This window comes from Pygocentrus nattereri, chromosome 17 (assembly GCF_015220715.1).
Source record: "Pygocentrus nattereri isolate fPygNat1 chromosome 17, fPygNat1.pri, whole genome shotgun sequence".
Classification (NCBI taxonomy): Eukaryota; Metazoa; Chordata; class Actinopteri; order Characiformes; family Serrasalmidae; genus Pygocentrus; species Pygocentrus nattereri.
The window spans coordinates 4,508,361-4,535,615 of record NC_051227.1 but is presented as its reverse complement, the minus strand read 5'-3'; the positions used below and the strand labels follow the sequence as shown (position 1 = coordinate 4,535,615).

The 27,255-nt window shown below is 42.3% G+C and overlaps 1 protein-coding gene across 2 annotated transcripts in view; it reads left to right on the top strand.

The window, feature by feature from the left end:
- Positions 1-27,255, top strand: part of LOC108413322 (cytoplasmic dynein 2 heavy chain 1) — a 181,046-nt gene that overhangs the window by 72,446 nt on the left and 81,345 nt on the right. The window contains exons 46-66 of one of the 2 annotated variants that reach the window (XM_037546719.1): positions 144-295; positions 1,374-1,518; positions 1,625-1,727; positions 3,080-3,247; positions 5,058-5,179; positions 5,496-5,744; positions 5,968-6,076; positions 7,005-7,118; positions 7,831-7,973; positions 8,689-8,764; positions 9,437-9,597; positions 9,838-9,975; positions 11,045-11,158; positions 12,166-12,326; positions 18,262-18,385; positions 21,151-21,272; positions 22,120-22,206; positions 22,464-22,590; positions 22,955-23,096; positions 25,007-25,116; positions 26,288-26,308. In XM_037546719.1, coding sequence (XP_037402616.1) covers positions 144-295; positions 1,374-1,518; positions 1,625-1,727; positions 3,080-3,247; positions 5,058-5,179; positions 5,496-5,744; positions 5,968-6,076; positions 7,005-7,118; positions 7,831-7,973; positions 8,689-8,764; positions 9,437-9,597; positions 9,838-9,975; positions 11,045-11,158; positions 12,166-12,326; positions 18,262-18,385; positions 21,151-21,272; positions 22,120-22,206; positions 22,464-22,590; positions 22,955-23,096; positions 25,007-25,116; positions 26,288-26,308 — 2,688 coding nt within the window. The remainder of the gene's footprint in view (positions 1-143; positions 296-1,373; positions 1,519-1,624; positions 1,728-3,079; positions 3,248-5,057; positions 5,180-5,495; positions 5,745-5,967; positions 6,077-7,004; positions 7,119-7,830; positions 7,974-8,688; positions 8,765-9,436; positions 9,598-9,837; positions 9,976-11,044; positions 11,159-12,165; positions 12,327-18,261; positions 18,386-21,150; positions 21,273-22,119; positions 22,207-22,463; positions 22,591-22,954; positions 23,097-25,006; positions 25,117-26,287; positions 26,309-27,255) is intronic. The other variant, XM_037546720.1, reaches the window with a different exon arrangement.

Sequence of the window (27,255 nt, the reverse complement as noted above, 5' to 3'; positions counted from 1 at the left end):
TATATAGTAATTAATGATCACTAACAAACTATTAGATAATGATTCAGTTGCTAAGTAAAGGGACTGCAATTATGATGTGTTAATGAAACTCTCTCTCTCTCTCTCTCTCTCTCTCTCTCTCTCTCTCTCTCTCTCTCTCTCAGGTGTTGACGTATCATGGCTTTTATGATGAGAATCTGGAGTGGGTAGGGTTGGAGAACATTCAGATCGTGGCCTCCATGTCAGCAGGCGGCGCTTTGGGTCGGCACATGCTCACATCCCGCTTCACCTCTATAGTGCGAATCTGCACCATCGAGTGAGTCTCTATCATTCTCACCTCGAGTCACTGTTTATTTGCACAACTTTCAAGCAACACTGTATATGTACACTGACCAGTCCACCTCTTCATATCTACACTCACTGTCCACTCTATCAGCTCCACTGTCTCCGCTAGTTTCACTCTGTAGTTCCACAGGTTCAGACTGTACTCCATCTGTTTCTCTGCATACATTGTTACCCTGTTCTTCAGTGATCAGGACTATGGACCCCTACAGAGCAGGTACTGTTTGGTTGGTGGGTCATTCTCAACACTGCAGTAACACTGGCCTGGTGGTGGTGTGTTAGTGTATGTTGTGCTGGTGCGCGTAGGTCAGACACAGCAGTGCTGCTGGAGGTTTTAAACACCTCAGTGTCACGGCTGGACTGAGAATAGTCCAAAAATATCCAGCCAACAGCGTCCTGTGGGCAGCATCCTGTGACCACTGATGACAGACTAGAGGATGACCAACACAAACTGTGCAGCAGCAGATGAGGTATCGTCTCTGACTTTACATCTACAGGGTGGACCGGCAAGGTAATAGAGTGGATAGTGAGTGGAAAAATTCTAACAGCACTGCTGTGTCTGATCCACTCGTACCAGCACAACACATACTAACAGGGGTCCTGACCACTGAAGAAAAGGGTAACAAAGTACGCAGAGAAACAGATGGACTACAGTCTGTAATTGTAGAACTACAGAGTGAAAATATGCGATCAGTGGAGCTGCTGAAGTGGACAGTGAGTGTAGAAACAAGGAGGTGGACTTAATGCAGTTTCACTTTCAAAATAATGCTATTGGAATATTAAAAGTTATAAATACATATAGCTAAATGTACTGCTTTCAAAAAATAAAAAATAGGTGTAAATTTAATCAAATAATACACATATGATGTAATCATGCTTGATTTTTCTACTTTCTTATGTTTCACCTGCCTTTTTGAATCTTTGAAATGCTCTGCATGGTTCATTATAACATTATAACTTATTATAACTCATAATTTCCCTGTTGTGGGACTAATAAGGGTCACTTAATCTTAATCTTAATCTCATGAGCTCCCCCTTGTGTCTGTGTGCAGTTATCCTGACAGGGAGCAGCTGCAGACCATCTACAGTGCCTACCTGTCTCCTGTGCTGCAGAGAACTCTGGATAGTCACCCTACCTGGAGCTCGGCTGGCAGGGTCCACCAGCTGGCTGGGTCATTGGTGCAGGTGTATGAGCAGGTGAGCTCTGATCGGTCACTGATGAAAGAGGGCTGGGTGTCCTGTGCCTGATACATATGGGTGCTTCAGTGGGTTTGTGCTTTAAGGCTGGTAACGTGTGTTTCAGGTGAAGGCGAAGTTCACTGTGGACGATCACAGCCACTACCTGTTCACTCCAAGTGTGCTGACTCAGTGGGTGCTCAGCCTGCTCAGATACGACCTGACTGCAGGTGAGAATGAATGTCCAGCTCTCCATACTGCAGGAGTTAGCCACATGAGGCTCTTTTACTGCACTGTTGTGGCTCCACAGCTGAATCAGATTAGTAGGTAATAATAAAATAATCCTCCTTTACAGTAAAATAAAGCTCTGCTGATCGTTCAACACAGTTTAACAATAAATGGTCTTAAACGCTGGAGTTTAATGTAGAACTGCTAACTCACCCTTTAACCCTGAAGATCAGCACAGACTGTTGGTCACCATAGCAACACAGACAACAGTCTCACCCAGCTAGTAGCTACGAAAAGGCAAAGACTCCCAACTGCTCCCCGGGCACCGTGTATAGGGCTGCCCACCGTATGTGTGCTCACTGCCCCCTAGTGTGTGTGTATTCGCTAGTGTGTATGTGGTGTTTCACTTCACGGATGGCTTAAATGCGGAGGTGGAATTTCCCCGTTTGTGGGATTAAAAAAGTATCACTTAGGACACCTGATTGATTCAGATGTTGGGACTCTTAAAGGGCCCAAAAATTTTGTAAAAAACAGAATTTTCTTTGTATGTACTACATCAAAGATTTTTATTGCAAAAAGCAACATTAGTATTGTTAGAAAATATTGCTATAATATTATTGTAATATTTCATTTCATATTTCAAGTTATTTGTGAATTGGTTTATTGGTTTATTGATTTTTTTTTTGTTTTTACTTTTTTACTGTTAAATTTACTGTTATGAGGATTTTTTTTTTTTTTTTTTTTTTTTAGCATTGTTGTTTTTACTATCCACATTTTCAGAATCTGTGTCCTCAATTGGCTCAAGTACACTGTAAAGAGGGTCTCCCTCAGTGCAAGTTAAATTTAAGTTCCATGACACAAGGTTCACTCCCAAGTCTGAGCGCTCCATATATAGAAACTAAACTTCTTAAATACAGCCTCTTTGTTCTTGTGATGTCACAAAAACTCACATATTTACATATATACACCTATTCAGCCTACATCAATTTAGCCCCGCCCATTCACACTGAAGTTATAAGGAGTGTTTCCGCATGAACTGCCTTTTAAATGACATACAATACGGGGAGGCCAATCAGAACAGAGCTAATTTACATAAACGTTATAAACCGACTTCGAGAAAATTTGATTACAAGCCAAACGTAGAATATCAGCCCTTTAACACTCCTCCATGAAGCTGTTTCTCTCTCTGTCAGTGGCTGTGCTGTAATTTCTCTCTCTGTTTCTCTCACTGCTGCAACTGAGCTCATACGGTACGTCACCTATAGTGATCTAGTTTACCTGTAGACCTGTCTCTCTGCGCTATCTGTGATCTAATAAGCCTCCCATGTCTGTCTGTCTGTGTGTCTGTCTGCAGGTAAGTGTGTTTCTCCTGCAGACTCTGTATTGGAGGTGATTGCGTACGAAGCTCGCCGGCTGTTCAGGGACCGACTCGTCTCCAGTAAAGATTTAAACACGTTCGATAACATCCTGAGCTCCGTCATCAGAGGAGACTGGAGCTCTGACGTGCTGGACAACACGTCAGGTAACACACTCACACACACCTGCACTGACAACTAAAGTGGCCCCAAACAGTGTTTGGACACTTGAGGCAGTACCTCAAAAATACAGGTGTTCATATCACTTCAGCACCTCAGAAAGGTGGGTCACTTTATCTTTGTCATAGTTGCCAAGATTAAAAAATCGAGGATGGTGGAGTGATGGAGAACCAAACAGAACAACGTGGGAGTCCAGACTAAATAAAAGACTATAATAAATAATATAATATAATAATATAATAAATGCTTCATGGAAAAACTCCTTCACAGCTGTCAGAGCACAGTAACGCCAGCTACGTCTACAGACTGATAAAATGATGAAGGTGGAAATAACCATAACCAAAACACTAGATTAGCCATGTTAGCTGGTGATGCTAACAGCTCGCTAACAATAAACTAGTTAGCAAAAAGCTAAACACGCACACATTCCTGCCGGGGGTGTCGGGTCATCAGCGTCCGCATCGCCACTGAAGACACATTTGCGTTTATAATCACTCCAGCTGGTTTCCTGATGTGTTTAACCTGCAGTGAGAAACTGTCGAACACTAAAACATCATGAGGCTGAAGTAAAAATTTTCCATTCCACCTTAAATGGTGCAGCAGTTACATTCTGGTGGCTCAGGCACCATTTTAGGTGGAACCACGAGCTCCAGTGAACGAACATATGCTCCCTGCTGAGCTCTCGCTCTCTTATATACTGACAGCTTTTGAGAGAGAAAATGAAAACTGTTCCTCTGAAAGCGGCTGCAGCAGCAACTTTAAAACACAAACTGCACATTAACGTTAGTCTGCAGGGCTGAACTGCAGACACAGAGGTTCTTTAACTCTGTATGACAAAGTTTATTCCTTTATTAACTGCACAAACTCGTTTTCCTCTGTTCATCAACGGACAACAAACTTCAGAAACTGAGATGAAGCTGTTTTGCTTGAGTGAGCTGTACATGCTGTACTCATCATGGTTGCTATGGTAATTGCTCTAGTTGAAACAGCGTCACCCTGTAACGACTGCTTCCTGCAGAAAAAATGGAAACGTGAAAAGGGCCTAGGATGTGGAAATGTGCCACTGTGCTCACGCCAGCTTGGTTACATGTCAAAGAAACAGCTATCCTATCAGTGACAGACAGGTCAGCACCAGGATATAACCCAGTAAACAATCTAAAGCTCTGGTGGGACGGGAAAAGTTCACTATAGGGAGGCGGGTGATACCCATTTACCTCAGGACATCTGTAATGTTTATGAGCAATTCGCACAGGATAAGAAATCTCAGTCTAAATGAGAGAGATTAAGCAGCTACTCCATTTATGGCCATCTTCACTCCAGAAAAGAGTGGAAAAGATATTAAAACATTAAATTCAGCTGTTTTTTCAGTTTCTCTAACCATTTATCTCACTGCCTTAAGTGAAGGCAGTGCATCAGTAGCCTCACCGTTAGCTGGGAATTCACAACAGTCAACATTAGCTTCATTGCATAAAATCAGACGTTTTTCTGTATTACTTACATGTTCTGATTTGAGGTGAGGCAGGACAGTAATGTTACATATGAGCCACACAGAATAACGAGGCTGGAGGCGGCTTCACATTCACTAGATTTTCCCGTTCCACCTTAAATGGTCATTTTTCAACTGAGTTTATAGAAGGTAAGAGGCCTAAAGGTACCGGTAAAAATGACATTACCCTCCTTGTGTAAAACTAATCCCGCCGTAATAGGCCTTTACACACTTCACAGACTGTTTAAAGCTTAATCCTCTGTGGTGAAGATGTGTCACAGAGAGTTTCTGAGACGTTTGTTTTTTTTTAGACACGTTCTTTGTGACCTGGGGTGCAAGTCACGAGGGGCGGAGCCAGAATCAGCCCCTCCCCCCTAACGGCAAACCTCTTGGCCGCCTCAACACCGTCGATCTCACTGAGGTCATCCGCAAGGTCAGACACGCACACCTGGGTGTTCAGGGTGATTTACTGCCATGACAGATAATTGTACATTCCTACGGCCAGAATTTATTCAGGAAGAAAAAAATTTAGAATTTGCAAAAATGCAAAAAAGCGAGCTCTTGAACATACACACACACACACACACACACACACACACACACACACACACACCCACACACGTTAAACACACATTATGTTAAAATGATGTAACACATAGAAACACATTATTACTCCTGACTATATGCATTGTGTTTTGAATTATGTGTGTTATGTAATATACAAATCTGAGTGTGTGTGCGTGTGTCAGGGTGTGATTATGTACGGCCGTGAGAATCGTGAGCTGGACCTGCTGCTGTTCCCAGAAGTTCTGGACTTTATGTCCAGAGTGGACCGTGTGCTGGGCAGCCCGGCAGGGTCGCTGCTGCTGGCAGGTCGGAGCGGAGTGGGCCGCCGGACGGCCGTGTGTGTGGTCAGCCACATGCACGGAGCCACGCTTTACACACCCAAAATCTCCCGCTCCTACGGCCTCAAACACTTCAGAACTGACCTCAAAACGGTGAGAACACATCAGCGTGTTAGGTGTGTTTGTGAGCATCTGTCTGTCAACTCATCTTAGTGAAGCCGTGGTGTTTAATCACTTATCATACACATTATTATTAATCATGCACTCATTAACGTACACATAGATTAATCTTATAATCTCTAATAGACTCTGCTCTGTATTTGGATTGTGTACATTATATTAGAAGCTGTGAGCATCTCTTTCTCTGTGTCTGCAGGTGATGCAGTTGGCTGGTATAGAAGGTCAACAGACGGTGTTGCTGTTGGAGGATTATCAGTTTGTTCATCCCTCCTTCCTGGAGATGGTGAACAGTCTCCTGTCCTCAGGTCAGCGTTCCTCTATCACATGGGGCTGTTTTAAGGTTTTGATAGGGATGTGCTTTCTATGATATTGGAGAATCTGCAGCTTTCAAGCTGACTACCCCAAAATCCCTCACTCATTATTTGGCTACTCCTCATTGAAAATGAATGGAAATTTCAAGTAGTGAATTTGAGTGCAGTGGACATATAACATTAACCCTCTGGGCTCCACAAACCCGCCTGCATCAGATTCTCTGATTCTATACCTGTGTCTGTATCTTTATGATGATCCAGCTCAGAAATCCCGTTCAAACACTTCCTGAATCTGTAGAGTCACCCTTTCCATTCCATCTTATCACGAGATCCTATATCACTCACATCCGGAGTTATGAGCCTAAGAAGAGGGGCTGAGCTACACATGCCTCTCACCATGTGGCACTGGAGGATTCGTGTGTCCGTCACTAAGGACTGACCATCATGCCGTAAATCCTTCATTCTTCATTCAGTCCATGTTGGAGACTCGTGTGAAATGGTGTTTATAGTTTACAGCTGCTGAAGCTGCTGCAGCGGGTTTGGAAAGCAGTGATGAAGATAAAAGTGCATTTTGATATGAAACGTATGAGGATCATTTTCTATGAAGACAATGAGGTCAGAACCCAGAGGGTTAATATTAGAGCCTTTAGAGTTTCTGCAGCTTTTTCTGTAGCCTTCGCTCCTCTTTAGGGGTCCAGTGCTCATTAATAGATACAGTGATGGAGGTACCACATAAAAGCTGAACCTGAATGTTACTCTGTGCGTGTATCTGTGTGTGTGTGTGTGTGTGTGTGTGTGTGTGTGTGTGTGTGTGTGTGTGTGTGTGTTTGTGCGTGTGTCTGTGTGTGTCTGTGTGTGTGTGTGTGTGTGTGTGTGTTTGTGTGTGTGTGTGCGTGTACCTGTGTGTGTGTATATGTATCAGGTGAGGTTCCTGGTCTGTACTCTACAGAAGAGCTGGAGCCGTTACTGTCGTCTCTGAAGGACCAGGCAGCTCAGGACGGCTTCACTGGACCCGTCTTCAACTACTTCTCACACCGTTAGTACACACACACACACAGAGGTGGACACTGCCCGATGATGAAATCTTACATTTTGGCTACTACATGATTACTATTCTTTTTATGTGTTTTCTTGTTAAAGTTATTTGAACTTGTTGAGTAAATTTGTTTGAAGTGTGGTGTTCACTCTTCTTAGTGTAACCTCATTGCATTGAAAAATCATTTAAGTTTAAAATTAAGGTTGTTCAGCTGTTCTTCTGTCACAGCTGCCGACTGAAAACCTGCTCAGTGGTGACGACAGTTTGGGAATTTAGTGTCGTCTCATCTGACCAAATTGGCTGTCGATCAAATGTGATTTTAAAAGTGTCCGTTTTCTGTTCAGATGGCTTGAGCGTCTCCTACAGCTGGCAGAGTCGTTGCTTAGCAGCCCTAATAAAATTAGATGTTAAATCAGCTGCTGTAGCTAAAATGCTGTACCCAATGACATAACCTAGATCAGATGATTTCAGGAGGGCCGGCTTGGCAAGGGGACCACCACATTCACCACAACGGCTTTTATTCATGTGAAGTTTTTAAATTAATAGTTCTTTTTCAAAGCAACAACTGTTTTGGCTACTGATGAATGCTATGTAAATGTGACTGTTTCTGTTATTCTGGCCACAGATTATTAATGTTTGCTGCACAGTTCGTTGGCTTAGTGGTCCAAGTGAAGATTATCGTGTGTGTGTGTGTGTGTGTGTGTGCACACAGGCGTGCAGCAGAACCTCCATGTGGTGTTGATAATGGACTGCACTAACGAACACTTCACCATCAACTGTGAGAGCAACCCGGCAATGTACAGGAAGTGCTCGGTACAGTGGATGGAGGGATGGTCTGAGAGCAGCATGAAGAAGGTAGAGTGATGGCGAATCCCTTAGAGTGTCACAGGCAGTAGAGATGGACGGACAGGAGGAGATTTAGAGAGCAGCGTTGTGGAGAATATCACCTCACTGAGTTTAAAAGCGAGGCCGTGTGAGATGGATGTGAGAAAACCTTTCGAGTATGTAGACAAAACAAATAAATGATACGAACGCCTGTGTAAATGTTATTAATAACTGTCTGTGAGACAGTGGTGGAACTTGCTTTACCCAGCATTTGCGCGCATCTGTTCCTGTGAACAGGGTCTGTTGTGTTTGTCACTCACACTCATCTTTGCTACCAAGCTGTATGGCTTTTGGACCGAACCAAACCTGCGTTTAGCCTGATGCCATAATAGAGACCTATTCGTTATTAATGCCCATGACGTACTAAACAAATGCTTACAGTTTCGGACACGTGACTTGTTTAGCTAGTAAATTCAAGATTCAAGAGTTTTATTGTCAGAGGCTCAGTGAATCAGGCGATAAGACTGTAGAATGGAATTTTTGTTCTGCTAATCCTCCGTTCACAAAAAAGAGCTAGACGTAAATACATAAATACATATATAAATACTTATTTATGAAACTGAATAATTAAAATTAGTGCAGTATTGTGTAAAAAGCTGAGAGCAGCAGTCATGAAGTGACCCATAAAGTGAGTTAAAGTGAGTATGTATTGTGTAGTGACAGTGTGTATGATGTTCTGCTGTAGATCCCTGAGATGCTCTTGGCTGGAATGGGGGATCAGGAGGAGAAGAGCTCAGAGAGAAAGAAGAAGAACAGATCAGGTATGAGTATGAACATGCGCAGTTGTAAACATAGACTGTCTGATCGATTAGCTCTCTGATTGATGAGTGTGGTCACTAGGTGGAATAGTGAGCTGCACTGTGACTGCAGACACCTAATCAGGCCCGGTACTGAATCTGACTCTGGAATCTGAATCTACAATCTGATTCTGAATTCTGATGCTGGAATCAGATTCTGGATTCTGCTCCTGATGTGTTTGTGTGTTCTGAATTTATATTCTGATTCTGAATTCTGATTTTGGAATCCGAATCTCGAATCTGATTCTGAATTCTGCTCCTGGATTCTCATTCTGAATTCTAAGTTCTGGAATCTGATTCTGAATTTTCCTGATGTTTTTGTGTGTTCTGAATTTGTATTCTGAATTCTGATTCTGATATTGCACTTCTGCACACCTTATTGCACATCTTGCACATCTGGACACTCCACACCTGGACACTTTAGACTTTATTTCGGTATCAATATATACACATATTTATTCAATATTGTCATTATATGCTGTTATTGCACTTTTGATCTCAGGATAGATCTTATATCTTATTGCATATTTTGTATATTTCTAGTTGTATATATGCCTGAAGATTTTTTTGTATATATTCTTCTTTTTATATTGTATCACCCTTGTTATTATGACTGTGCTGTGTTGTGTTTTTCAGCCTCTGTGCATGCCGAGCTCTTCCGCTCGTTCCTGATGATCCACGAGTCATGCCGTGAGTTCGGAGCCACACCCAGTCAGTACCTGAGCTTCCTCAGAGTGTACCAGTCCATCTACAGCGCCAAGCAGCGAGAGCTCACTCAGAGACAGCAGCACCTGCAGGTACACACAGGCAGTCAGGAGCAATCACACAAAGCCATGACCAATAGACCTTATTATTAAAATGCTTTTCAAAGCTACACAGATTGTCTCATTCCTGAATGGAGCCTCTGATCAGTCATCAGACACCGCTCAGCTTTTCAGTGATCAAAAGTTTTTATTCACAGTGGAAGAGACTGTTATGTAACTAACCGGTAAGTGCAGCTTAAATCATTCGTATCTCTCTCTTTGATGTCTGTGTAGGCGGGTGTGGCTAAGCTGAACGAAGCGAAGTCATTGGTTGATGAGCTGAAGCGGCGGGCGGCCGAGCAGAGCGTCCTGCTGAAGACCAAACAGGCCGAGGCTGACGCTGCCCTGCAGGAGATCACGCAGTCCATGCAGGTGTGTCTGTGTGCTGGATATAGTTGTTTTTCATGCTGATACTGGAGCACCAGCTCTTTAGAGACCCTGTCAGCTCTTTTCCATCATTTTCTTCTATTACCTTTAGAGTTTCTTATGTTGTTTCAGAGAACTGGCGGGGAAAGAAAGCTGTTGAAAAGGGGTTTAAAGGGGAACTCCAGCTATTTTTCAGATTTTCTGTATAATTAAGTCTGAACAGAGTCGTTCAGAGTGGTTTTGGTATGAAATGCTCCATACTAGAGAAACTTTCTGAGTCAGAGCTGTTCACAGTGGTGGTGATAGGAACCTCCACCTCTAAAAGCTCCTCACAGAAAGTTCCTACAGTAAATGGTTCTGAATTCACTGTCTGATGACTGAGACGCTGTTTTATGATAGTTTGGAGAACTTAAACTCCATTCATGGTGGAGGGAGACATGCAGGGAGCTGTGAGGTAAAATAGTCCCCAAAGAAAACTGAGAAAAAAAGAAAACTTTTCCATCATCAACATTCCATATAAACTCAGAAGACTGGTGTAGGTTCTCTGGTGTGTCTGGATGGTAAATAAAATGTCTATATTTTTGTTGTCGTCATGGCGACGCCTGGTTCCTATCACCACCACTGTAAAGACATCTGAACCCTTTCACACCAAACCTCTCTAAATCACTCTGTTCACACCTCACACACTCAATTATACAGAAAGTGTAAGGAATTGGTGGAATTCACCTTTTAGAGAGTTTCCTTTATTGTTTGTCATGCAAGAGAGCATCTTTCAGGTTCCGTTATCCTACCTAGTCCTGCTCAGCAGTGCTGCTGCAGGAGTCTCCTTCATGATTTTTCTCATTTAAAGACCAGAAAATCCCCTTCTGATGATGCATCTTGAAGGTGGGAGAAGCTGAAAAAGTACAGCTGCTTTGGGGCAGATAGTTGAGCATGGGTTACATGGCTAGTTTAGAAGTTTTTTTTCAGTAGGGGGCGCTATTTGCACCCAAGTCACTTCTGTCTGTCATTTAAAGAGAAGAAACAGCCTGAAACGTACATGAATATTGAACGATCTCTGCATTGTGTGCTACAGAACGCGAGTGATCAGAAGACGGAGATGGAGAAGCTGAAGGGGAAGATGGCGCAGGAGGTGGCCAAGATCGAGGAGCGGAAGGAGAAGATCGATGATGAGCTGAAGGAAGTGCAGGTGAACGATCAGAAACACGTCCTCTAACGGTCGGAGCTGACGTGGTATGACACGGTGTTTACAGCCAGACACAGATGTTTGTTAGAAGTTTGAACAAAGCAGAGGACCTTCTGGGCCTGGCAGAAACAGAGCGGGTTGCCAGCTGTTCAAAGCTAGTATCAGTATCCTTTCATAAGACGATCTGTTTTCATTTTTAAACATTTAAACATTGCAGCTGCAGGTTGTTTAGAAAGCTGTTTGAACAGAAGACACACCTGCGGCGCTGTCATTTTCCCCTCACTGCACTTTCAGACTTACCGGAAAACCACAAATCTGGCAACCCTGCGTGACAGGGCAAGAACTCAGGAGTGAAACTCACACGTATGGAAGGATATCAGGTTTCAGTGCACACTTAAAAATGATGGTTCATCAAGGGTAGGAAGGAAAATGGTTCTATATAGAACCATGAACACTCAAAGAACCCTTTGAATTACTAAACTGCATGGTACTATTATTGCATGGTAAATTGGTTCTTCAGATTGATGGAGAATGTGTTGAAGAACCCTTTTTGGTGCTATATAGAACCATTTTCAAAAGGCCATACCAACCATATAGAATACATTCTCCATTAATCTGAAGAAACATTTCATGATGTAAAGAACCCTTTAATCATGCAAAGGGTTCTTTGAGTGTTCATAGTTCTATATAGAACCATAAAGAACCCTGAAGAACCGTGGTTTTGTAGTGACTCGGTAAAATCGGACTCATAGTGCAGTTTGACTGCAGCAGCTGTTCTCTGTTCTGTGCAGTTTCAGTGTTTCAGTAGCTGATATATCATACAGGTTCTAATAGAAACTACAGATGACGTTCTACTCTGACGTTCTGTCGCTGTCACGTCTGTCCTCCTTAGTTCTTTCTGTTGGTCTATAAATGAGCCCTGACTGATTAAACTGGGGGTCGTCAATGTCAGTCGGGCTCTAAACTGACTGAGTAAACACTGAGCATCTGCTGATCTGCCTATTCTGCAGCCGCTGGTCGACGAGGCAAAGCGTGCGGTGGGGAACATAAAACCTGAGTCCCTGTCGGAGATCCGCTCGCTGCGCATGCCCCCCGACGTCATCAGAGACATCCTGGAGGGAGTGCTGAGGCTCATGGGAATATTCGACACCTCCTGGGTCAGCATGAAGAGGTGAGAGAAAAATAGTCAATAATAGATAAATGGACCATTCAGCTGAATCAAACTACACACGCACACACGCACGCACACACACACACACAAACACACACACACACTTTCTAAGCCGCTTATCCATCTGGGTCACGGGGGGAGCTGGAGTCTATCTCAGCGGTCAATGGGTGGAAGGCAGGAAACACCTAAGACAGGTAGCCAGTCCAACAAAGGGCAGACAGCAGACATATACACTCACAACAAGGAGCAGATTAGCATGTCCAATTGGCCTGACTGCATGTCTTTGGACTGCGAGAGGAAACCCGAGAAGCCGGAGGAAACCCACACAGACACGGGGAGAACATGCGGTAACACTTTCTGTCAATGTCACATTTGTAAGCATTTATAAACACATTCATAATATGTTATAATGCATTCATAAGGCATCATAAACATGGCTAGAAATATTAATAAAAATGCATTACATGTTATAGCCATGCTAATTATACATTATGAATGGTTAACATAATGCTTTAAAGGTACTGTTCATAAGTTATTAAAGCTCATGAGTTGTATTTGTCCACTGTAAGTGAAGCACACTGTACTAAAGCCTCCTCCAGTGTTAAGAGTGAGGTTTCAAGTTGAAGTATTTACTGATGGATGTACTGAAACACTAAAACACAATAAAGCTCATTACAGGCTTCAGATGTGAGTTTAAACTAGAGCTGCCCTCAGTGTTTCACCCAATGTGGGAAAGTCAGTGTACACCACTATTAATATGCACCACCGTTAGCCTGACACTAACTTAACACTGCATATACAATAGAACGCCAGCAGACATCAGCACTACTGTACAGTAGTTTAGTGTTACAGAGCGAAAGGTTCTAGCTATTAGCGTTAGAACCAGTGAGGGAACAAATTACAATGACAGCACTCAACTATCTTGCCTCTTCCTCTTCAGGCCTTCATTGCACAGTGACACACGCTTGGTGTGATGTCGGAGGGGTTTCAGGGAAGGGGCTGATGGGTACTTGGTTTGCTGTGTTGTAATGTAACATTTAAAGTGAGGAAAGCACAGTGTAGCAGTGATTCTAGGCTGGACGGCCTGTTTGGAGCATCTGAATTTTCAGGACTGAAGCCCTGAAGCCCCATATTTGCCTTTATTTTATGCTCTCCAATCTGGGACTGACTTCTTTGGCACTGACGGTATAACATGTTATTAACACAACTAATAATGCATTGTTTTAAGAATTCATAATGTAAAATTATCATGGCTGTAAACTGTAGTTCAGTGTAAATATTTATAATATGTTTATAATGCCTTATAAATGCATTATAACATGTTATAAATGTGTTTCTAGATGCTTACAAATGTGATATTCATAGAAAGTGTTACCGAACATGCAAACTCGAGTATATGTAAAAAAATATATATATATTTTTTTTTAAACAAAGAAATGTTCAGATCATAAATATTCAAAAACATCATGTTCTGATCTGTTTAGACTCAAGACTCTAATAGATATATTAATAAGATCAATATGTACACATTCATCATTTATAGGGTGCTGTTAACTAGGAGGAGTCTGTTCCAAACCCTAACCCCTAAAATTATATGTCTGAAAATAATACCTACAGTTTTTTATGTTTGTATTATTTTCTTTTAAACTTAAAAGATCAATATTTACAATGAGTTTAATTCTTAAATTAAAAGTGATATTCAAAATCTGCTCGTGTCAAAGCATTGTAGCATTGAAGCATTGTAATCTGTGGGTTTATCTGTTATTTTAGCCACGCCCCTGAATTTTAGAGCATTCCTGTCCCTCATGGCCACATGGTGAGCAGTTAGATCCCATTGTTTTGAAGTAAATGTGTCCCAAAGTCTGAGATAAAATTGTCACTGAAACAGTCACTACTCAGTCGCTACTGAAACAGTAATTACTGAAACATTCACTACTGAAACAGTAATTACTGAAACAGTCACTACTGAACCAGCAATTACAGTCACTACTGAACCAGCAATTACTGAGTCACTACTGAAACAGTAAATACTGAAACAGTCACTACTGAAACAATTGCTACTGAAGAAACAGTTACTACTGTGAAACAGTTACTACTGAAATAGTCACTACTGAAACAGTCATTACTGAAACAATTGCTACTGAAGAAACAGTTACTACTGAAACAATTACTACTGAAATAGTCACTACTGAAGCAGTCACTGCTGAAACAGTCACTACTGAAACAGTAATTACTGAGTCACTACTGAAACAGTAATTACTGAGTCACTACTGAAACAGTAATTACTGAGTCACTACTGAAACAGTAAATACTGAAACAGTCACTACTGAAACAATTGCTACTGAAGAAAGAGTTACTACTGTGAAACAGTTACTACTGAAATAGTCACTACTGAAACAGTTACTACTGAAATAGTCACTACTGAAACAGTCATTACTGAAGCAGTTACTGCTGAAACAGTCACTACTGAAACAGTAATTACTGAGTCACTACTGAAGCAGTCACTACTGAAGCAGTCACTACTGAAGCAGTCATTACTGAAACAATCCCTATCCCAGTCCTTCATCCCGCCATGTCTGAAATCAGCCACAATCGTGCTGGTCCCAAAACAGGCCAGCATCGGCGGCAGACCAGTCGCCCTGACACCAGTCGTCATGAAGTGTTTTGAGAAACTGGTGAGACACCACATCAGGTCTTGCCTCCCAGTTACCCTCGACCCACTTCAGTTTGCATACAGAGCAAACAGATCAACAGAAGATGCCACAGCAACAGCGCTCCATGCCACCATCTCCCACCTGGAACTGCAGGGGCACTATGCCAGGCTACTCTGCATTGATTTTAGCTCTGCTTTCAACACCATACTCCCAGACAGACTGATTGTCAAACTAATAGACATTGGTCTTCCTTATACCATCTGCAGTTGGATAAGAAACTTCCTCTCAGACCGTGTACAGAGAGTTAGATTTGGCTCACATCTCTCCACAGCTCTCAGCATTAATACTGGCTCTCCTCAGGGCTGTGTGCTGAGCCCACTCCTCTACACTCTGTACACCTATGACTGTGTCAGCAGCCACTCGGACAATGTTACAATCAAGTTCGCTGATGACATCACTCTAGTCGGATGGCAATGAAACGGCATACAGGGAGGAGGTTCAAAGGCTAGTGGAGTGGTGCTCAGAGAACAACTTGGTCATCAACACCTTTAAGACCAAAGAACTGATTGTAGACTTCAGACGGAGGAAGTCCAACTTGCAGCCAATGTACATTGATGGACAGTGTGTGGAGAGGGTGTCCAGCTTCAAGCTCCTGGGGGTGTATATGGATGCAAGTCTCCAATGGGGCTCTAACACCTCAGCGGTAGTGAAGAAGGCCCAGCAGTGTCTCTATTTCCTAAGAACCCTTAAGAAGCTGAATCTGGAAAAGAAACTGTTGACTGTCTTCTACCGCTGCTCCGTTGAGAGCGTTTTGACTTACTTTATCTGTGTGGTTCTCCAGTTGTACCATAGCACACAAAAAGGCCATACAAAAGGTCATCAACACGGCACAGAAGGTTATTGGACACTCCCTCCCCTCCCTGGAAGACCTCTACAGAACTTGCTGTCTCAGGAGGGCTTACACAATCATCAAGGACAGTACACACCCAGGACATAGGATGTTTGAACTGCTGCCCTCAGGCAGACGTTACCGACACCTCAAAACAAGGACAAACCGTTTGAGGGACAGTTTTTATAACGGGGCCATTTCCCTGTTAAACAAAAACTATACAGTTCACCGGTGGGCAGATGTTTCTGTCTGCCTACAGGGATAAGTGCAATGACCCCTGCTGCTAAAAACAGAGTATAATGTGCAAATGTCAGTTTCTTCACTTGTGTATATAGGAAAGCTTAGTGTGTAAATAGGAGAGCTTAGTTAATTTATGCTTACGCCTGTATAGTTAACCGTAGCTCTAATCTGTTATTTTAATTTGTTTATGTTTTAAAACTTTTCTGTTTTATATTTAAACTTTTCTATTTCTATTGCACCAAGAGGGGAGGGGGGGCTGTAAACCAATTTCATTGCGCAAATGTACAAGTAGAATGTGTAATGACAATAAAGGTTCATTTCATTTCATTTTCATTTCATTTACTGAAGCAGTCACTACTGAAACAGTCATTACTGAAGCAGTCACTACTGAAACAGTCATTATTGAAGCAGTCACTGCTGAAACAGTCATTACTGAAACAATTGCTACTGAAGACAGTTACTACTGAAATAGTCATTACTGAAGCAGTCACTACTGAAGCAGTCACTGTTGAAACAGTCATTACTGAAACAATTGCTACTGAAGAAACAGTTACTACTGAAACAGTTTCTACTGAAGCAGTCATTACTGAAGCAGTCATTACTGAAGCAGTCACTACTGAAGCAGTCATTACTGACACAATCACTACTGAAGCAGTCACTACTGAAGCAATCACTACTGAAGCAATCACTGTTGAAACAGTCATTACTGAAACAATTGCTACTGAAGAAACACATACTACTGAAACAGTTTCTACTGAAATAGTCATTACTGAAGCAGTCATTACTGAAGCAGTCACTACTGAAGCAGTCACTACTGAAACACTCACTACTGAAGCAGTCATTACTGACACAATCACTACTGAAGCAGTCACTACTGAAGCAATCACTACTGAAGCAATCACTACTGAAACAATCACTACTGAAGCAGTCACTACTGAAGCAGTCATTACTGAAACAGTCACTACTGAAGCAGTCACTGTTGAAACGGTCATTACTGAAACAGTTGCTACTGAAGAAACAGTTACTACTGAAATAGTCATTACTGAAGCAATCACTACTGAAGCAGTCACTACTGAAGCAGTAACAACTGAAGCAGTCTGTCACGATTGGCCCCTCCCAGTCCTGTCCATGTGTTCGTGTTTTGGTTTAGCCCATATGTATTTGTTTTGGTTTTTCTAGTCCTGCCCCCTCGTTTCGTGACTCCGCCCCTGATTGTTTTGCCTGTCCCTCGTTTTCCCTTTGTTACTTAAGCCCTGTGTTTGCACTTTGTCTTTGCTGGTCTTTTGCATCACTTTGTTTGCTGTATTGGTCTGTGTTTGCTGTATTGGTCTGTGTTTGATGTTTGCTTTGTTTCTCTGTGTTGTTGGTGGTATTCTGGTTTTGTCATGTCTGCCCCATGGTCTCTCCGTATTGGCTCAATGTCCTTGGACTCTTTTGACCACGACCCTGTATTTGCCCTCAATAAAAGTCGCTTACCTCCGCACATGCATCCAATACCTCGCTCCACGTTACACAGTCACTGCTGAAACAGTCACTGCTGAAACAGTCACTGCTGAAACAGTCACTGCTGAAACAGTCACTGCTGAAACAGTCACTACTGAAACAGTCACTGCTGAAACAGTCACTGCTGAAACAGTCACTACTGAAACAGTAATTACTTAGTCACTATTGAGAGCGAGAGAGAGCGAGAGAGGGAGAGAGATGTAGAGAGAGAGATCTAGAAAGGGGGATGGAGAGGGAGAGAGAGGGAGAGGGAGGGAGAGATAGAGAGAGATGGAGAGATAGAGGGGGAGAGAGGGAGAGAGAAATAGGGAGACAGGAGAAAGAGATGGATGAAGAGAGAGAGACAGGAGAGAGACATAGATACAGAGGGAGAGAATCTCACAGAGAAATTATAGGCAGCTGTAAAATGAAGCAGAACCGTTCTAATAAATGCATGTTACTGTAATGAGACAGTGGTTTTGTTCTGAGAGGCACGTGTTTTAATTTGTCTGTAATTACAACGTAATTGGGCTCTTGTTTGAGCGGTTCTGTTAATGAAGTACCGGCTCTGAGCTGATTAGTTAAGCTCGGTGGAGCTGTGTCAGTGAGTGTGACTGAGCGCGTCATGCTGGATTGGTCTAATTCTGCGCTTCTGAATGTTTGGGTCTAGTTTTCTGGCAAAGCGCGGAGTGAGAGAGGACATCGCCACCTTCGACGCCCGGAACATCACCCACGAGATCCGGGAGAGCGTGGAGGAGCTCCTGCACCGCAACAAGGCCTCCTTTGACCCCAAGGTAACTAAGCCTTTACACCGTCTCTCACTGACACCGTTATCAAGGGTCACTGCTGGATGTCTGGGTGCAGCCTATCATAGTAGAGTGGGCGGGGAGGGGGTGGAGCTTATGACAGACACACCCACACTAAAATGACTTGCAGTTTTTCTGAATTGTTTAAAACGTAGAGGTTGTGATGCTTGGGGTTTATTTTAGTTGTGAGCAGCACAGCGGGAGCTAATGAACGGTTCTCCTGGAGAACCTATATATGTCTGAGACAAACCATAAACATCATAATCAAAAAATCTATTTATCGTATCGAACCATATTGTTACACTTCTACACACTTAAGATGGATATTCAAGAGTTTTAGCAAAGAAAATGGTTCTATTTAGCACCAAAGGGTTTTTCTATTATAACAATATCAAGCTTGCAGCAATAGAAGAACCTTTTTAATCTTAAAAAAGATTCTGTATAGACCCATCTACAGCACATTCTCCACAAATCTGAAGAACCATTTTGCAAAGAACCCTTTAATCATGCAAAGGGTCTTTTGAGTGTTCATGGTTCTATATAAAACCATGTTCTTTACTAAAGAACTCTTGAAGAACTTTTAGGAGTGTAGCTGCTTCTTCCTCTTCACACATTGTAAATTGAAATGCCATCATGTATGAAATGTTTGTTTGTTTCACTTTAATACAGTGACAGAAAATACATAATCTGGTCTATTAGAGATACTGAACACCTCCACATGCTTTGAGGTGATTTAGGCAAGGAGTTAGCACCATGGTTTAGTATTGGCAATTCCTTCTGCCATAAAAGATAGTCCCCTTTTTTGTTATAAACCCATTAAACTGTGTGAATATGAGGTTCAGCTCAGATTTTTCAGGGTTTTCGGGTGAAGCTGAATGTGCTTTTGTGTGTCAGTCTGTAAGGCATTTCACAGCCCATCTTGTTTGATAAATTGTATTCTGTTGGTTTCTGGCAGTTTCCAGTTTGTGTAATTCAGTCAGTTCACTTTATCAAATAAAAGATTTGCAGTAGTTATATTTGGTGGTACGGCTCTGCTGTGGGATCTCCCTGCCCTTCAGTGTGCACACATGGAAAGCCTAAGGCAGGAAGAGCAGCAGAAAGACTCTCGCCATGTTATTTTGTTCCTGTTAAGAAATCTATTTTTCCAGCTGTATCTGTTTGCTTTTGAACAGAATTTGCAGTATAGTCTGCTTAATGTTATCATACCTGAGCCACGCCAGTTCCTGATGGTGTGGAAAAGTCTTGTATTTTTTGCTTCACCATTTTCTACACACTGACATTCACTAAAGCACAGCTCATCTGCTTTGTTTGTCTCGTTTTGCAGCTCTGGTTGAAATCCTGTGAACGTGCAGGTGTTTTTCTGATAAGTGGGCACATCACTTCAGTTGTGGTGAAAATACATAAAAACAGAAATGAGTAATAAATATAGAACAATAGTCATAATTAGTTATCTCATAATACCCACAAAAAATAGTAATCCAAATTTTCTACCTGTTGTCATTGTCAATTAATTTTATTATTCGCAAATTAAAAATTGAGGCAAATATGACAATAGCCACATTTACATGCATAATGATCTGTTAATAATCTAACTAATAGCTCAATCGGAATAGAATACATCCATATAAACACTTCAGTTGGAATAGTCTAATCCATTCGAGGCCATTCAGAATACAATTTCTATCCGATTGAACAAGGTGGGTAATCCTGTAAATAATCCGTTAAATAGAAGAAGAATATCTGTGTAAACGCCTGAATCCAATTACATTCACAATCGCAACATTTAAGTTCTGCATGTACATCATGTCATAGTGAGAGTTTATACTGTTCAACATGGCGGAGCAGAAACTGGTCTGCAGAGGAGATGAAGTTCATGCTCTGATCTTTAAAAGATGGCGGTGGAACGGACGTCCAGCTTATGTGTCTCAGAACACGACGTCTTTCTCTCCGGCCTTCTTTAATAAGGACATGTGAAGGACGTTTTTCTGAGTCTGACGTCATTTTAAAGCAATTAAAAACACAAGCACTGCTCACTGCTGCTCATCTCACTCTGACTGGACTCATGATGTTCATTGTCATGGTAACGTTTTCTCTAAGTGGTTCTCCACCAATGTGCATCATTATGGATCAGGTTACTTGTAGTGAGAATGTAAATGAAGATTTTTCACATTGTTGAATAGAGAGAGCTTAAACACCTCAGTCTTAATCTGTAATCAGAATGTTTTCAGTCAGATTGGAGAAAATGTTTGCATGTAAACACAGCCATTGAGTAAGTCACACACAGAAAGAAGGAGTTGGGTTGTAAAGTGGCTGCAGAGGAGTGGCGAGAATGGCAGCTAAAGCAGCTTAAATAAGTGCCCTGACAAATTTAGCCAATCGTATGTTCAGTAGGCGAACAGGTGAGCCGTCATTTAGGTCAACTGATAACAGCTTGTGATTTGACATGTGGGCCTGAGCTCAACTTTGAGCTCACACTATGCATCAGGACCACTTTGGCGAAGAAAATATTTTGTTTTCCTTTCATTTTCAAGTTATATTTGGTGGTGCGGCTCTGTCCTGGGACTTCCTCTTACAGCCAGACAAATGGCAGCAGGCGATCAGCTAAGCTGTCAACTGATTGAGATTTGAAATTTGGCTGAGCTAACACTGTGCTCAGTTTGGATCAAAGACAGGTTATATTTACTGTAAATGCTTGTGAGCCAGTCAGATTGTGCAAACTGTGGTGTAAACACATCTATTTGTGTCTGTTTCAGAATGCGAAGCGTGCCAGTGCGGCTGCCGCTCCGTTAGCTGCATGGGTGAAGGCTAATGTCCAGTATTCTCACGTTCTGGAGAAAATACAACCACTGGAGGCCGAACAAGCCGGACTGATAGAGTTAGTACACACAAAAACACATTTATATACACAGTTTATATAGAGTGATTACAGTAGAGCATTGCATTTATTTAATTTACAGTTGAAACAGCCGTCACGTTCGATTTGTAAATCAATAGATTTTTGTGAGAAGATTAGATATAAAACAATCCACCTGTATGATGAAGGAGAAAGACAAAGAGAAAAAAAAACAGGAGTTTCCAAAAACTCCAGAGCTCCAGAGAAAAAGTGGCTCCTAACAACCACCTGGAAGAGCTGGTAGACCCCAAAACTGCCCCCATCAGATAAACAGCACTGAAAGCTTTGATCTCTGAAAGAGAGGAGAAAATCAAGCTGCTTCAGATCTGAAAACATCCACAGGTGTGTCTGTCCATCCTTCCACTGTGAGAAGACCACTCAGCGCTGTGGGTCTGAAAGGATTTGTAGCTGATCAAGGAGAACCTCACTGAGAAAAGGAGACGGACACGTCAAACAAAGAAGCTGAACGATAGACTGACCACCCCAGAGTCCAGACCTCAGCACCACTGAATGGGTTTGATTACTTCAGAAAATCATCAACCAGCTTCTAAGACTGAGCTTTGGAGGCGTGTCTGCAGATTCGAGGAGCTGAAAGTGAGGCTCCTGAGAAGATCGGGGCTGGAATAAAGGGAGAGAGAGACTCACTGACACTCACACAGCTGAGATTAGAGTTAGCTGCTAAGGATTCTGGGTGATTTTTAGTTTTGCTGAGACTGAAAAATGAATAACCTGGCTGTTGTGACTGGAAGTTAAATAAATGAAGGGTCTCTGGGTTTTTAACTGTAGTTTAATGCTGTCCAATTCTACCGTAACTGATTTTCTCTCTCAGAAATCTGCGTAAGACAGAGAGCCGTAAGAATAAACTGGAAGCTCAGCTCAACTCTGTTGGGGAAAAAGTTCTGGAGCTGAAAGAGAAGTAGGATATTTTTATGTACATATACATTTTTGTGTAGAATTTTATTTTTATTAATGAAATGTTATTTTTTATAGTTTAATTTATTCATTTATTTACATTTTCAATTAACTGTTAATGTATTGGTTAGGTAATTAGTATACAGTATACGTATTAGTTCTTATGCTGAGTTCTTGTTGTAAACTAATAAAATGCAGGTTAGTAAGATGTAGTGTGTGTGTGTGTGTGTGTGTGTGTGTGTGTGTGTGTGTGTGTGTCAGGTTTCAGTGTCGTACTACCGAGGCAGCAAAGCTGGAGGCTGATGTGAGCAGAGCTCAGGAGACCATCAGCGCCGCGGAGAAGCTCATCCACCAGCTGGATGGAGAGCACACGCGCTGGAGCTCACAGGTCAGCACAGAGAGTACAGTTTTAGGAAATAGTTTAGGGCATGAAACATCAGATTTCCACCATGATTAGATCTGATTAGAATTTTCTGGTACAGTTCAGAATTATTAAAAAAATGTTAATTTCCCAAATATAACTGTGTATCATGTGAATGTAAGTATGATGTTATTGTCAAAAATAAACCATATGCAGGTGCAGTTGATTCAATTGAAAAGCTGCAGTGAAAATCAGACATTTGTTCTAGGAAACCTATACCTGCACATATAGATTTAAGTAGTACTAGAGGCTACGCATCTAAGACTAAGTTCCTGAAACTTTTTAGTGTGTAGTGATTTGTGTGTGTGTGTGTGTGTGTGTGTGTGTACAGGTGGATGAGATCAGTGAGGAGTTGGACACTCTCCCTAAACGAGTGCAGCTGGCAGCAGCTTTCATCACCTACCTGTCTGCTGCACCTGAGGACCAGCGCAGGGCCAAACTGCTCACCTGGATGGAGAACTCTGGACTACAGAGTAAAACACACACACACACACAAACACACACACACACACACACACACACACACACACAATCTCAGGACACTGGGTTATACATATCTACTATATTAGCTATATGTAATTATCCATAATCACTAAAAAGGTGTCTTTTATAGAAGAAAAATCACTATCAGGGCTGTACGCTGAGCTTGTCTGAGGACTTATCCAGAGTACAAGTAAATCAGCCTTTTACTCATCTGGAGGCCAAATTCACTATTTCACAGAAAAGTGTCAGTAACAGCATTTGCAAGTGATTTTTCTTTCTCTCTTTTTACTCGTTGACATGATTGATTTTCTGATCTTGATCAGTTTGATCAGCTGCAGAGAGAAATATTTATAAATAAATCTCATGAAATAGAAGACTAGCTGGCATTTACTGAGTCCTCTTTAACTCTATATAAAATGAACATTATTTAATTTACACACAACTTAAAGTAGCTCACATAGCAACTCACCACTCTTCTTCTTTGAGACACAAACGGACCAAAAGATAAACAGCAATAAAGTTTATCCATTTGAACATTAAATATCTTGTCTTTGTAGTGTATTCAGTTGAATACAGGGTGAAAAGGATTTGCAAATCATCGTATTCTGTTTTTATTTATGTTTTACACAACGTCCCAACTTCATTGGAATTGGGGTTGTATTTGTATGTTGTCGCTGTCCAAAGAAAAACATGTATCTCCATTTTTGTTGATTTTTTTTTCTACATCCTTTGAACATGACAGTTATTTTTACCTTTTTTTTATTTAATTATAAATGGTCCAATAGAAATGCTCCAAAATCAATTGGAATGAGACCCTTTTACATTCACTTGCATTGGAAGTTCAGAAGGTTTTTGTCTTTTCCTGTAAAGTTACTCTTTTGGAGATGCATGTTTTTCTTTGGTCAGTGACGACATATAGATCTCTATATTTCTTAATATATTTGAGTACATGTATGTAATAATAATTCTCAATATGCATCATATAAGAGTATGTATATATGTAGAATGTACTAAATCTTCTGGTTCTTCATCTTCTAATTTCGCAAACTAACTCTACATTAATCCCAGTAACTCTTTCAATGAATAAAAATAAGACCGAGCACTAAACAATTTAACACGCTACAGAGTCAGGAGTATTTTATTGGTGAAAAAAACAGTCTGTAACACGTTACTGTAGGGTTCTGTTCATAAGGCTACATGTCACTTACGTACACTTGTCATGACGGCTGACGGAACCCTGCAGAAATGTGCATAAATGTTTGTTCTAGCAGCCGTTGTTCCCTACATTTACAAGTTTTGGTTAAAGTTAGCTAAAACAGCCTGAGGCCTGTTTGAAATAAACTTTATAAACATTAATGTGGGGTTATGCCTGTCGTCATGACAAGCTAATGTAGGTGTCATATAGCCATATGAACAGTAGCCTACACTCTTAAAGAAGATGGTTCTTCAAGGGTTCTTTAGTAATGAAAATGGTTTTATATAGAACCATGCATACTTAAATACTTCCTCTTCCTTTGCGTGAATAAATGGTTCTTTGCATCATTAAATGGTTCTTCAGATTGATGGAGACGTTGTCGTTGGTTCTATTATAGCACTAAAAAATCTTCTATTGTTACGATGTCAAACCTGTGACAATAGAAAAAGCCTTTTTGGTGCTATATAGAACCCTTTTCAAAAAGGTTGTATATAGGACCATAGAAAACACACAAGAACCATGCATGCATGCATTTAGCATGCAAAGTGTTCATGGTTCTATGTAGAACCATTTTCCTTACTAAGGAGCCCTTGAAGAGCACAGTAAAGTGTTACCGAACAAACACTGACCTGTAGTGTTCTAACTCGTCAGTGTTGGGGACTTTTATCGGCTGGTAAGTGACAGTTGCTGTTCTGTGATCATCAGAGTTTGACCTGCGTCACTTCCTGTGTTCTGAGAGTGAGCAGCTGATCTGGAAGAGTGAAGGGTTGCCGTCTGATGACCTGTCCATGGAGAACGCTCTCGTTATTCTGCAGGTACTCCACACCCCGCACGAACACTCGGAACACACGCACGCATCTGCTAAACCTCTGCAGTGGTGCTGGGTCAGTGAGCATGTGCAGAAGAAGCCACAGCTGATTATCAGACGCGGTTATACCCACAAACGTGAGGTCTCCACTGACCTGCTAAGGAGAAGGAGCTGCAGTTACTGTGGAGAGAGCAACTTTTTTGCTCTGAACTTCTAGTTGTTATATGTAGAATTACTTCTCCATCTGAATGTTCAGTTCTTCTAGAGAACTTTTCTGTCTTTGAACTTGCCATTATTCTAGTCTTTATTCTTTCTCTACAAATCCAGTTCTTCTAGAAACAATTTCTCCTTTCTCTGAGCTTCCAGATCTTTTAGAGAACTTCTCCTTTCTCTGAACTTCCAGATCTTCTAGAGAGAACCCCTCCTTTCTCTGAACTTCCAGATCTTCTAGAGAGAACTTCTCCATTCTCTGAACTTTCAGTTCTTCTAGAGAGAACCTCTCCTTTCTCTGAACTGCCAGTTCTCCTAGAGAGAACTTCTTCTTTCTCTGAACTTCCAGTTCTCCTAGAGAGAACTTCTCTTTTCTCTGAGCTTTCAGTTCTTCTAGAGAGAACTTCTCCTTTCACTGAAATTCCTGTTATTCTAGTCTGGCTTCTTTCTTTAAACAAAATATTTCTTGTAGACAGAGTTTCTTCTTGCTCTTAAATTCTAGTTCCTGCAGAGAGAAATTCTTGTTTCTCTGATCGTTCTTGCTCTTATATCAACTTTTACTTTTTCTGAGTTGAACTTCCAGATCTTCTAGTGAGAACCTGTCCTTTGTCTGTTCTGCTCTGTCTAAAGCTGGTTGAAATGCACCATGAGTCCCCCTGTTTAGTACTTCCATAGTTAGAATTAGTCTAGTCATTTAAATATCAGGCCACAGTAGATCTGTGGCAAAACTACTGTCAGCTGTGCTCATTGTGTATTTGTAGTACGGCCCTCAGTCTCTGAAGGTCTGTCCATTGCTGTAATCTCACTCACTCTGTGCCTCCATTGTGTGTGATGAGTGTTTTACTGTGTTTGTCAGTGTGTCTGATTGTTTAATGTCCAGTCACTGTTTTAATTCTGTCACTCATTAAGTGTCTGTGGTCACTGTGCTCAGTCTGTGTGTTTGTGTGTGTTTCACATGCTGCTCTCAGATCACTGCACTAAAGACCCGGGTAAGAGCACTCACTCACTCACTCACTCACTCACTCACTCACTCACTCACCCACTCGCACCCACTCGCACGCACTCACTCACTCACTCACTCACGCACTCACTCACTCACCCACCCAGTCACGCACTCACTCACTCACCCACCCAGTCACGCACTCACTCACGCACTCACTCACTCACTCGCACGCACCCACTCGCACCCACTCGCACGCACCCACTCACTCACTCACTCACTCACTCACCCACCCAGTCACGCACTCACTCACTCACTCATTCACCCACCCAGTCACGCACTCACTCACTCACTCACTCGCACGCACCCACTCGCACCCACTCGCACGCACCCACTCACTCACTCACTCACTCAATCACTCACTCACTCGCGCACGCACTCACTCACTCACCCACCCAGTCACGCACTCACTCACTCACCCACCCAGTCACGCACTCACTCACTCACTCACTCACTCACTCGCACGCACCCACTCGCACCCACTCGCACGCACTCACTCACTCACTCACTCACTCACCCACCCAGTCACGCACTCACTCACGCACTCATTCACCCACCCAGTCACTCACTCACTCACTCACTCACTCGCACGCACCCACTCGCACCCACTCGCACGCACCCACTCACTCACTCACTCACTCACGCACTCACTCACTCACCCACCCACCCAGTCACGCACTCACTCACTCACTCACTCGCACGCACCCACTCGCACCCACTCGCACCCACTCGCACGCACCCACTCACTCACTCACTCACTCACGCACTCACTCACTCACCCACCCACCCAGTCACGCACTCACTCACTCACTCACTCGCACGCACCCACTCGCACCCACTCGCACCCACTCGCACGCACCCACTCACTCACTCACTCACGCACTCACTCACTCACACACACCCACTCACTCACTCACTCACACGCACCCACCCACT